Source organism: Notamacropus eugenii, chromosome 5 (assembly GCF_028372415.1).
Source record: "Notamacropus eugenii isolate mMacEug1 chromosome 5, mMacEug1.pri_v2, whole genome shotgun sequence".
NCBI classification, from domain to species: Eukaryota; Metazoa; Chordata; class Mammalia; order Diprotodontia; family Macropodidae; genus Notamacropus; species Notamacropus eugenii.
Window position 1 is genome coordinate 405,981,482 of NC_092876.1, and position 11,639 is coordinate 405,993,120.

The 11,639-nt window shown below is 38.3% G+C and overlaps 1 protein-coding gene across 1 annotated transcript; it reads right to left on the reverse strand.

Annotated features, from left to right (window-relative positions):
- Positions 1-847: 847 nt before the first annotated feature.
- On the reverse strand, positions 848-11,489 carry COA5 (cytochrome c oxidase assembly factor 5). Its single transcript, XM_072614628.1, has 3 exons — positions 11,363-11,489; positions 3,636-3,719; positions 848-1,094 (listed from the first exon to the last, which is right to left on the reverse strand). Exons 1-3 carry the CDS (start codon positions 11,462-11,464, stop codon positions 1,053-1,055), a joined length of 228 nt encoding a protein of 75 aa, XP_072470729.1. The 5' UTR covers positions 11,465-11,489; the 3' UTR covers positions 848-1,052.
- Positions 11,490-11,639: the final 150 nt, after the last annotated feature.

The following is an 11,639-nucleotide window of genomic DNA, read 5'->3' on the forward strand; positions in this document are numbered from 1 at the left end:
ATGGCTCCTCCAGGGAGTGTCTGTGGAAGGACAAGAGAATAACATAGGGGGAAGATGGTATAGAAAACTTTCAATCTGCAGCAGTGGAAGAAGTAGTCACACAAATTAGATCATTTCTATAAAAGAAAGAGTTTTTTTAACTTTCACTTTTATACTAGAAAAAATAGTCCTTTTGTAATATATCAAATCAGATATTAGTAGTGACTAACTGCCATGACCTCAAGTTTTTAAAGTTTTCTACACTTGTTCTCTAGTATTGAGGATAACTTATAAAAATTAGTAGACAATTTCTAAGTTGACAAATTCACAGCTACAATAGCTTTACTATCATTTTAATTACTTTTAAAAATCCATCTTAACTTGGGTATACAGCTTTATCATCTCTTCTCAATTCTAGCCAGGTCTTTTTTAAAAAATTACTTTTTGTTATTGTTGTTCAAGCTGATGATTAGAACAGATATTGTTACTTTCCTAATATCTTTTTTAAAAATTGAATAATAGTTCACTTTCTTCAAAAGAATTAACAAAATTAACTAAAAAGATAACTACACTATTTCAAGTGAAAACATAACTGAGGGTGAAGTCTTTTTTTTTATTCTCAAAATGATTAACTAGGAATAAGTAATTATCTCTCCAAGAAGCTAAACACAACTCTCTATATCTAAACCTTGGCCGATGGGGGAAGAAAGAAAAGAATGATATAAATAAACTTTCTGCGCATTTCCCCCCTCAGTTTCCAAGTTATGTTTGCAGCATCAATCACATCAGTGACCTAGCCAGTATTATTAGGAAAAAATTATGATCCTTGTCATTTGATCAGTGAATAAATTTTCTAAAAATTAATCAGTTTAGAATAATTCTGAAAATTTATTATATGCATATTTTACAATCTGTTTAATCCTTCTGTCAGTATTGAAAAAGCAGGATTCATCTCCTTTTCCCTTAAAAAACAATTACAAAATTATTCAACTGAGCATATGAAGCAAAAATATAGCCATGCTTTCTAAATGATGAACTCATGTCATTTCAATCTTGATTCTAAGGGAAAAGCGTCAATATCCTTTTCGTCCTCTGAATCTTGATCTGGCATCCAACTAAAAACAAAAAGAGTTATTAAATCAAACATCTTGTAAAAGATACGTTACTAAATACAACTTCTATTAAGGGCTGCCATATTAAGAGTAAAACAAACTAAACTTCAGGGCAAGGCAAAGAAATATCAGACACTCTTTCTCAACACCCAACCGACAAAAACAAAGGAATGGGTACAGAAGTTACAATTAAAAGCATCTTTAAAATTAAACTAGCAATCATTTGCCTTAAAGTTAGCATGGTACAATACTAGTTCTGTTCAAAGGGCCTTGATTTGATCATGCCTCGGATACTCCTTCTACAACATTGGGCAAATCAACTAATCACCTGGATTTTACTGTCCTCATCTGTAAAATGGAGGCAGAAGAAGGAAAAAACTTAATTAGATAGCTTCTGAGATCCCTTTCAGCTCTCAATCTATGATCCTTTGGGTGGTAGTCAACTCTATATTATTAGCACTAATGCAGGGAAACAATGATGCAAAAAATTACAAAATTATTTATGTTGTTTTCTGGAAAGGATAAAATCAGTGAAACATCACAAAGACAGTAAAAAATAAATAAATAAAAGAGGAAACAAATAGGGCAATGTTCATGCTACCGTGTGAAACTTAACATATACTTTAGAAAACAAGTTACATGAAATAGAGATTCACAGTTAAGCTAATTAAATTTTGCTTAAGTAAATATTAAAATACACTGTCAGTTCTTCTGTGACATGACACATATTCTCAAAAAGCACCTCGATATGCAAAACTACACAATAAAAACCACACATCTTAGGGGGAAAATAGGGCTAGGGCACAACATTCAAAAACTTCATCATGAAACATACATAAAGCATAGTTTTATATATGTCAAATGGTTAAGAAGTATGTAAGTATTACAATAAATAGTAAACACATCCTTAGTTTCAAGCTGCTACTGTTTGGTCTCAGACTGCACAAATTCAGCAGATAGCAATTCTAGGGCTGAACCTAGGAAGCTGAAGGTCAGGGCACAAAGGGGTGAGGTAAGGGATTGCAGTACTGTGGACCAGCCCTTTTCTGCTTACAGCTCCAAACTGCACCAGAAGACGTACTGTACGTGGACAAAGACCTCAAGTTTGTTTGTGGAAATGGGCATCCAGGATTGTAGCTTCTGTGTTATTGTGAGTGGTACAATTTGGAGTTCTCTCACTGTTTTTCAAGGAAGAAATCACTCAGAAGCCATCTTTTCCCCAATATATCAATCATGCTAGTATAAATTTGTGCTTCTGAAACACACATTTCAGTGTAACTGACTTATTTGTACGTTGATAATGCACCAAAACTGAAAGAGAAAAGCCCTGCAACATGTTGAGCAACAAGAAATGTTTGGGATTAAAAGCAGATTTGAATGGATAGAGCGGACATTTTGGTGTGATTCTCTCCATCAAGAGTTTTAAGTGATATGATCTGGGTTTAAGTCCCCAATTACGAGTGACCTTCAGGTTAATCTTAAATCTCTTTCTCTCTGCCAAAAATTTAACCTCTTAATCTCTCATCTGTAAAATGGGAATAATAATTCTTCTAGCCACCTCATAGGGTGTTTATGAAGAAATCACTTTGCAAACCTTAAAGTATTCTAAAAATATGAGCTGAAATAATTATTATCATTGAGTGGGCTATACAACCTTTTACCCAGGAATGAATAATATCTTGGAGCACCAGAATTCTTGCAGAAATCTTCTTAACATCATCCTGTCAAAAATTTTCCTGGCTTGTTCTCACTGTATCATCTTACATTTTAAGGAATTACAGAATTATAAAGCTTGAAAGATCTTAGAGCAAATTTCTAACTTCATTCTTAATATTCTTTTTTATTATGAAGTGAAAAATCAACAAAGAGCATTCCCATATACAAAGAAAAAGAGGATTGTGAAAGGAATTGTGAATCTCTTTTTACAAAGCTTGTTTTCTAAAATATTTATTAAATGTAACATAACAATATTATGTCTTTGCTTATCTGTTTCTTCTTTTGAATTTTCTTTTGCCACCTTCTGTATAATGTTTCACAGATGACCAAACCTCTAATTTCTTTGACATCGATAAATGACATTCTTTCCATCCTTCCCAAGTCACTTCCACTGCTTCTAATCATTCTAAGTCACAACCTTTCTCTCCTTCACATATGGACTAGGTTCAGAAGAGGTACTTACTAACTTGAATTCATGGTGACTTACAGCAACTTCTGCCCACTTACTCTCACCAAGACCTGATCTGACACTTCCTGAAACTTCTAAGAACAATAGGCTGGATAATTAACACCACTACTGAAGAACAGTAGAAGCAAGATAATACCAGAGATTTTGGCAACTGCAATGGCATGTGAGATTCACTCAAATGTTACTTGTCTTTTCATTCATTGGAAGGAATTTTTCACCACTCACTAAGTAAAAACCTTGTAAAAATTATCTCTACATAATGTATTCTTCCTCAGCATAGTTTATAAACAACTCCTTCACAATTCCTCAAATGAATATCTCAGTATTTCTTATTTTCTGCTTATTGGATAGCCACTTACCATTGACCTTTTGCATTCAAAAAATGAGTATTTCAAAGCTTTGCAGTTTCCTTCCTTCAAACACTGTCGAGGAGTTTTTCCTTCCTGTAACATGTAAGACAAGAAAAAGTGAAGATCTGGGAAATTCTGTAACAAAAAAATTCAAATACCATCATTTCATTAATATTTCAAAACTCTCTGTTGTTTCATGAACATCACAAGTTAAATTTAATATGAAGGGCCAACTGAGGCAATTCTCCAAGCAAGATAACATTTATTAGCAGGGTATGCTACCTGTCAATAAATGGGTCGATGAGTTACCTCCGTTTATGCCAAAGGCCCCAAGGAAAAGGACAGTGCTCTTTATATAGGCTTTGGGGAATACAGAACAAAGAAGAGAATAAAGTAGATGACATCACGGGATGGAGGGTAACATGACTGGTTACAGAGCCGAGGCTCAGAGAACAACGTAATGAGTTGGAAGTTTGGTAATGGAGGCTAGCAACAACCCTCTCTTTTCCCTGTGGCTAATAAGTGTTAATTGTTTAAGTCTAGGTGCAAGGCCAAAAGATAACAGACTAACTCCTTTTGGACAGCAAACCAGATATCCCTAAAAAATGGCCTCAGTATAGAGATACTAGACCCAACTCCCTTGGGTTCACATACATCCCCCAAGAACAGCTAAATTCGATGAAGCAAGAATAGATCAGTGATTAGTAGGAGAGTTAACCCATTACAAGCCAGCTGAATTCTGAACTAAGTTGAGAGACAAAGAACCATGACTTAAGCAATTAAAGGACAAAAGCAGTTACAGGACAAAAATCAATTAATTGTAAATAAGATCAATTAAAAAACAATACTAGGTCAAGCTTAATCTTCTCACAGAGTACAGAAAAATGTATTACAAATGCTTAAAAACCAGCTTGGGGGGGAGGGAAGTATGAAGGCAGATTTTTTTAGTACATTCTACATTAATCCTTTCTTATCTGGACAAATGACAGAACAGTAAATCAAGCCCTGAATTGTAGCAATTGCCAATGTCTGAGGTATAAATGCTCTCACCAGAAATTTAACAATGGGCTCTCACCAGTCTTTTATAACTTGGCCTAGCATATCCCTGCCATAATCCCTGTGCACCTTAGTAAATGATTTCATAAGCTGCCATTGTCAAGAAAATCATTGGTGGCCAGTCTTTTAGCGATGAGATTCTAAACTTCTAACTATAACACTCAAAAACACAAAGGCTAGGTTATAGGACTGTAGATTCAGAGGTCATCTAGAGCAACTACTTCGTTTTCCAGACAAGGAAGCTATGATCTAGAAACGTTAAGCTATTTGCCCCAAGTGTCACATGTAGCAAATGGCAAAATGGGAACTTGAACCCACAGACTCTAACTTTATCATTCTTTCTACTGTTGAATCAATGTAAGTGGTCCCTAATTTACAAATTTAATTCAACAAACATCTGAGCATAAGCAAATTTGGACTTAACACATATTTTCCCACAAAAACAACATTCTAAATCAGGTATGCACAAGTTGTGGCCACGAGGCCACTTAGGTCGCTTGTGGCACACCAAAGGATTTCCTCTACGTACAAAGAGGTTTTCCTCTACATTTTTTGAAGACTGCCTAAAATCCTTTGGCATGCCCCAAATCCTTTAGTATGCCACAAGTGGAGGCCAATTCTAAATGGTGGTTGAGTTCACAAGAAGAACCACAAAACCAATTTAATCTATAATGTGCTACTATAAATACTGTACATTTACTGCATCAGTGGAAAACAATAGCTACAACACCAAAAAGAATAATAAAAATAGTTCACATTTCTATAGGGCTTCAAGGTTTATAAAATGCTTTCCTTGATATACTTCTGTGATTTAAGTGTTGCCTTGTTCTCCTTCACTGATAAAGACATGCGAAGCACAAAAAGGTAGTATGTCTTTAGGATGAACATCAAAGGGTGAACACAAACTCAGGTCTTCTTACCTCAAGACCACCGCCCCTTTTATTATATTCTCAAGCCTCTTTAGAAAAAATGATGCTTTCTGTTAAATGTTGGTACTTAAAAGCAAATTAAAAGAGGCCTATGAAGACTTGTGAAGATTCCGAAAAGGACCTGAAATGCTTACAATACCACAAGATCAAAGAGTCTTAGAGCTAAGGTAAGACCTTTAAATCATCTAATTCAACCTCCTCTCCCTCCAGGATAGGGTGCCAAGCCTGGAGTAAGAAAGACCTGAGTTCAAATCTGGCCTCAGACATTTACTAGCTGTGTGATCCTAAGCAAATCACTTAAATCCTGTTTGCTTCAGTTATCTCATGTGTAAAATGAGCTGGAAAAGGAAATAGCAAGCCACTCCATTATCTTTGCCAAGAAAACTCCAACTGGGGTCACAAAGAGTTAGAGGCGACTAAAGAACAGCAAATATACAAAATAGTAACTAAACAACAAGAGGTGGGATAGATTACCTTTTCTTCCCCCAAATTACACAATGAAATAAAGTTATAATTATCTTTAATGGGTATCTTAATTATTTTTATCTTATCATTATCTATTTAGTTTAAGTAATTGAAGGAGCTTTGTCTATGCTTCCTTCTGAATTTCTTTCTGTATTCTTCATATGTAGTCAGAGTTCTTAAATCTTTCACAATGCTGTCAAACCCTAAATTCTTGACTTAGTTCTTCTTTGCATCAGTTCAGATATCTCAAGACTCTCTGAAATTACCTCATCACTTAAGAAGCAATAATATTCCATTAAATTAATATACCAATTTGTTCAGCCATTCTCCAATTAATGGGCATGCCCTAGCTTCCAGTTCTTTTCAATTCCATCAGCCCTTTTCTGGATTATGAGTTAGTATTGCTTTGTCCCATTCCCTCCCTGGCATTCGTTTTTACCTCCTTCTTCCTATCCCCACAAACCTGTTTCCTTCCCTTTGGAGGTCAATATACTTCCACATAAAGCTTGTCTTTGCTGCACATGTACACGGGCACAAGAGGGCACACTATTCCGTTTGTCTCAGATGCTAAATATCATCTAACACCTGCTCCTCTCACCCTCCCTTTGATGCCTGTGTACCCTTCTTTTCATGTACCCCAATCATCAGAAGCTCCACACCCCTCTTCCTTCTTCCTACATTAGTATATCCTTTTTATTCTCTCTTTTCCTTTCTTACAACCTTCAGAACAAATCTATCTTCCCCAAATCCTCCTCTGTTTTTCTTACTTAATTCCCTCAATACTTTTTGAAGACATTAAGGTTCTGTTTCTTTGAAGTGCTCAAATAAATTTACCTTTTCAAGTCTCCTGAGTCTTCTGTTGGCCTTTCAGGGTTTCTACTCAGCTGTGGTCAACAGAAATACTTGTTAGTTTGCTAATCAACTGGGGATCCATTATTTTTCTGCAGAATTATACTCAGTTTTCCTGAGTTACTCTTGGTTGTTGGCTCATCTCTTGCGCCTTTTAGAATACTATATTCCAAGATCTCTTGTTTTTAACAGAATTCTGCCAAGTCTTGTGTCATCCTGACTCTGTTTCATCTTGAATTCTTTCTGGTTGCTTACAATTACTTTCTGACCAGGAAGATCTGGATTTTGGCTAGGTCATTTCTGGGATTTCTTTCAGGAAATAACTGGCAGATTCCTTCCAGTTTCACTTTGCTTTCTGGTTCTAATAGATTTGGCAAAAAGCAGAAAACAAGCATTTAGTAAGGTTTCATATGTGCCAAGGACTGTATGAAGTGCTGGGATACATATACTGCCCTCATTTCTTTAGCTTCCTTAAAGACATTCTAATGGAGAAAGAAAACAAATGAAAAGGTGCTAAAAAGCAGAGTGTGGGGTAAAGTACAAAAGCTCTGGAGGAAAGAATTAGAAGAATAAACAAGTTTCATTCCTTTCCTGGCTGCACTGATTTTCTCCAGATTTTACTGCCATTCTCTCCCCTCCATAGCTTTTGTTGTTTTTATCTCATTTCATTTCTTCTAGGTATCATGGAGTCATTGTGGACAATCCATTTTTCATTTGCATTTTTTGTGGAATTATTCGTGGAATTATAGATTTTTAGATGTCTTTCTTCAATACAATAATTCTTCAGATTGGTGTCTTCTTTGGTTTCCTTATCTCTCTCCAGGCTTATTTCTTGAAATGGGGCTTTGTGCCAGGATTAGGCTCTACACACTAGCATTTTTGAATGTTGTGATTGGCCTTGCTTGGTCTTGACCTGAGCCATCTGGGTTCCTGTGACAATCCACATGCCTGGATATTTGAGATCCAGAGCACTTAACCTTCAAGTACTCTTTGGTCTCTTATAATAGAGCCCCAAGGATGTTGGAGTTTAAGGTGTCACAGTCTGAACAACTGCTATAACTGTCCACACGGTGAATTTCTGGCCACCCTGGGTCCCTCTGGACGAACTCCACTCAATGACTTTGGACACAGATACTTGAATGCTACAAGTGTTTTTGGTACAATTGTAATTGTTAGTGACACTTCATGCTTGTACGTACGGGCATGAGAGCACTCTTTTATATGGTAGTCCCTGCTTGTGAGATTCTAACTTTTTGTGCAATTCTGGCATGACCAAAGTCACTTACTGTTTTCATTGAATTATTCAATCTGGAGCTACTTTTAGGTTTTTCCTGGAGGCAGTATGTGGGAGTTAGACTGTCTGCCTCTACTTAGGCACCCATTTTGGCTGCAAGTCTCAATGACTCATATTATATAACTGCCCTGTGTAATATCATTTCCCCTAATATTTCACAGACATACTTAATGATATTATGAAGGGAATACCTGTTCAGGTAGAGAAGAGAAAAATGGACATTGAGTGAGTATTCAAATGCCAATTCTGACACTAAGTAGCTGTGTGACTAGGTAAATCAATTTACCTCCTTGAGCTTGCTTCATCATCTGCAAAAGAGGAATAATATATTTTATAGCACATTTCCATTGGGCTGAAATGAATTACCACAGCTTCAAATAATGTGAATTCAAACATATGCAACCATTTTAGGGGATTCATTACTGGCACTCCACAGAGACCTAGTTGCAATACATCTGCATTATCTACATCACAAATGTATGTAAAGTTGGCTTTTTAACACAAGCCCTTTATAATTCTTGTTATTCTTGGATGGTGAAATATGATACATGCAAAAAAAGTTCAAAAAAAGATATCACAAAGTAGTATATAATAGTATTACAAATAGTATCACAACGTGGCATATAAACATCAAGCTTACCTAAACCTAACTAACTTTACACATCTCCTAAAGCCCAACACAGTGGAATAGTATATATGAATTCATGGGATAGAGTTATGCTTAATGTACAAATTATTCACTTGTAGGGCACAGGTATAGTTAATTAAGAGAGCATACTGCTCTCTGCAACAATTTTTTTGTTGATGTTTGGCATACAAATTAACTTTGCAAAATCAGCCTCTACTAAATGATGCTTGCATAATTACTGCAATGTATGTATTTAACACCATTTTAACTCCGATAAGAACTCCCTTCAAATTTTGTTGTGAAATCCAAAAGGCATGCACAAATGCTAAATATAGAATATAATGGTGTTCTATTGTGCTATAAGAAATGAGGAGCAGGCAGAGTTCAGAAAAGATGTGGAAAGACTTGTATGGACTGATGGTGAATGAAGTGAGCAGAACCAGATCACCGTACACAGTAACAGCAACATTACACAATGACCAACTATGACAGACTTAGCTCTTCTCAGCAGTACAATGTTCTAAGATAGCTCCAAAAGACTGGAAAATGCTATCCACATCCAAAGAACTACGGGGTCTGAATGCAAATCTATACGCACTATTTTTACTTTTTTTCCCTCTCATGTTTTTTCCCTTTCGTTCTGATTTTTTTCACAACATATGTGCAAATGTTTAGTATGATTGTACATTTACGACCTATATCAGACTGTTTGCTGTCTCGGGGAGGGAGGAGAGAGAAGATAATTTTGAACTCAAAATCTTACAAAAGTGAATGCTGAAAACTATCATTTAGGGTTGGAAAATTGGAGAAATGTAATTGGAAAAAATAAAATGCCATTAAATGAAAAAAACAAGAAAAGCTACATATATAGTACAAAATGTTAACATGACTTAAATATTATAACAAGACAGCTCAAATGCCACCTCTGTGAAACCCTTTCCTGATTCTCTCAGTGTTAGCTTCTTCATCTGAACTCATGAAATACTAGTTGAACTTTTACGTAATTATAATGGAATACATGTTACAGTAATTTATGTGTATTTCTTATGATCTGTCAGTAAACTAGAGGGCATCAATCTATCTGTACCTCCCCCAATCTAGTACAACGCATTGCACTTTTTAGTTTGTTGAAAGGAAAGGGACTAGACATGGGAGAATGACTAGACCTAGGTTCAGGCCCTGGGTGACCCATTTAATAGCTGTGTGACCTTGAACTAATCATCACTTCTGTGAGTCTACAGTATTTCCTCAACAGACAAATGGACTAGATAATTGCTTAAGTCTGTTCCAGCTCTAACCTGTTTCTATCAAGATGTGAGTCCTGATAAAAAATGGAGACAAAGGCTGTTTGGTCTTTTAACCATGCCCAGTATTACTTTTAAGGTTCAAGTAATGAGTATCAAATGATCCGAAACTAAGCAGTACTTAAGATGTGTTACTGAATATTTTTATGTGAGGTTTCTGTCTTTTATTTCAACAGAAATGGTCCTTTAATACACTTGAAAGAAGTTAACCAAAGTTCCATCTGATTTGCAAGATCACTGCAGAGGGCAAAATTTCCCCTTCAGCAAATTCTGATTATTCTCTAGACAGGATACTGTGGTTTGTGACCTATTCAGTGAGGTTATAACCTCTATTCCATTTAACATTTACAGCCTGCAGACCTTCTCTGATCCTCCCAAGGGAACATGATCTTTCACCCTCATGGACCTCGTGTAGCACTATGCTAACAACTCTTATGCATTCATATATGTGTGTAACTACGTATGCACACACATACATATGTACACACACATACGTGTATTATGCGTACAGACATACACATACACACACGCATGTATATCTATATCCTGGTATTACAATTACGTCTTCAGCTAAAGCCCACCCCCAGTGCCCTGGACTGGCCAAGGAGGCGCTGGCAGAGAACAAGCTCCAGAAGGCGGCACCAGCCCTAAGAGCCCAAGAAGGCGCTGGGTCCGCAGGGGGTCTAACGACGACCATCGCGGCTAAGCGCTGCTTGTAGCCCTGATGCGACCACACTTCACGCTCACAACGGCCCCCCTTCACTAACGAAGGCGTATTAAAGTTGGGAGCTGGGTTGATGAAATGAGCCCTAGAGCATTCCCCGAACCCAGGCCAACGCGTGACTCCCCCATAGGAGAGGGGGTACTAGATCTGAGAGGGCGCATCTGCCGCAGCGAAGAACGGGAAAGGGTCGGCGTTCATTCGGAGTCAAAAGGCCCGGGTTCGAATGGTGCTTCTGCCTGACCCTGGAGCTCGCGTCTCTCTGGCCGCCTCCCGGATCCCCTTCACGGTCCCGATCTATCATTCTATGACCGTCATTTCTGGGCCAGCTCCCCCGAACCCTCAGACTAAGACGGGGCTGGGGCGCCCGGAGAGAACCTGGGCCGCTCGGCCCGCCTTCCCCTCCCAGGCCGGGGGGAGGCTGGGGCGCAGCTCGTTTCGGAGGGGCCCCACACCCCCTCCCCCGCGGCCGTCGGTTGGTCGGGGCTACCTTGAGCACACAGTCCGACTGCAGTAGGCACGCCCCCAGATCCTCCTTCACCCCGGCGCATGCGCCGCTCTCCTCCGGCTTGTCCTCATAGTAACGGGGCATCGCCTCCCCCTTGCCGCCGCCGCCGAGGCAGCCTCCGACTCAGAGGACCGAGAGCCACCCCCAGAGCCGAGCCCGGCGGCTTCCACCAACACCGCGTGCAGCGTTCTCGACACCGCCCCCACCCGCCCCGGGCTGCCTCCACTTCCGGCAGCAGCAGCCTTCAGGACGCCAGCCC

Coding starts and splice junctions, on each gene's coding strand:
- COA5 (XM_072614628.1), bottom strand. CDS start 11,464: ATGCCCCGTTACTATGAGGACAAGCCGGAGGAGAGCGGCGCATGCGCC. Junction 3,720..11,362: donor AGTCGGACTGTGTGCTCAAG/GTAGCCCCGACC, acceptor TACATGTTACAG/GAAGGAAAAACTCCTCGACA. Junction 1,095..3,635: donor TTGAATGCAAAAGGTCAATG/GTAAGTGGCTAT, acceptor TTTTGTTTTTAG/TTGGATGCCAGATCAAGATT.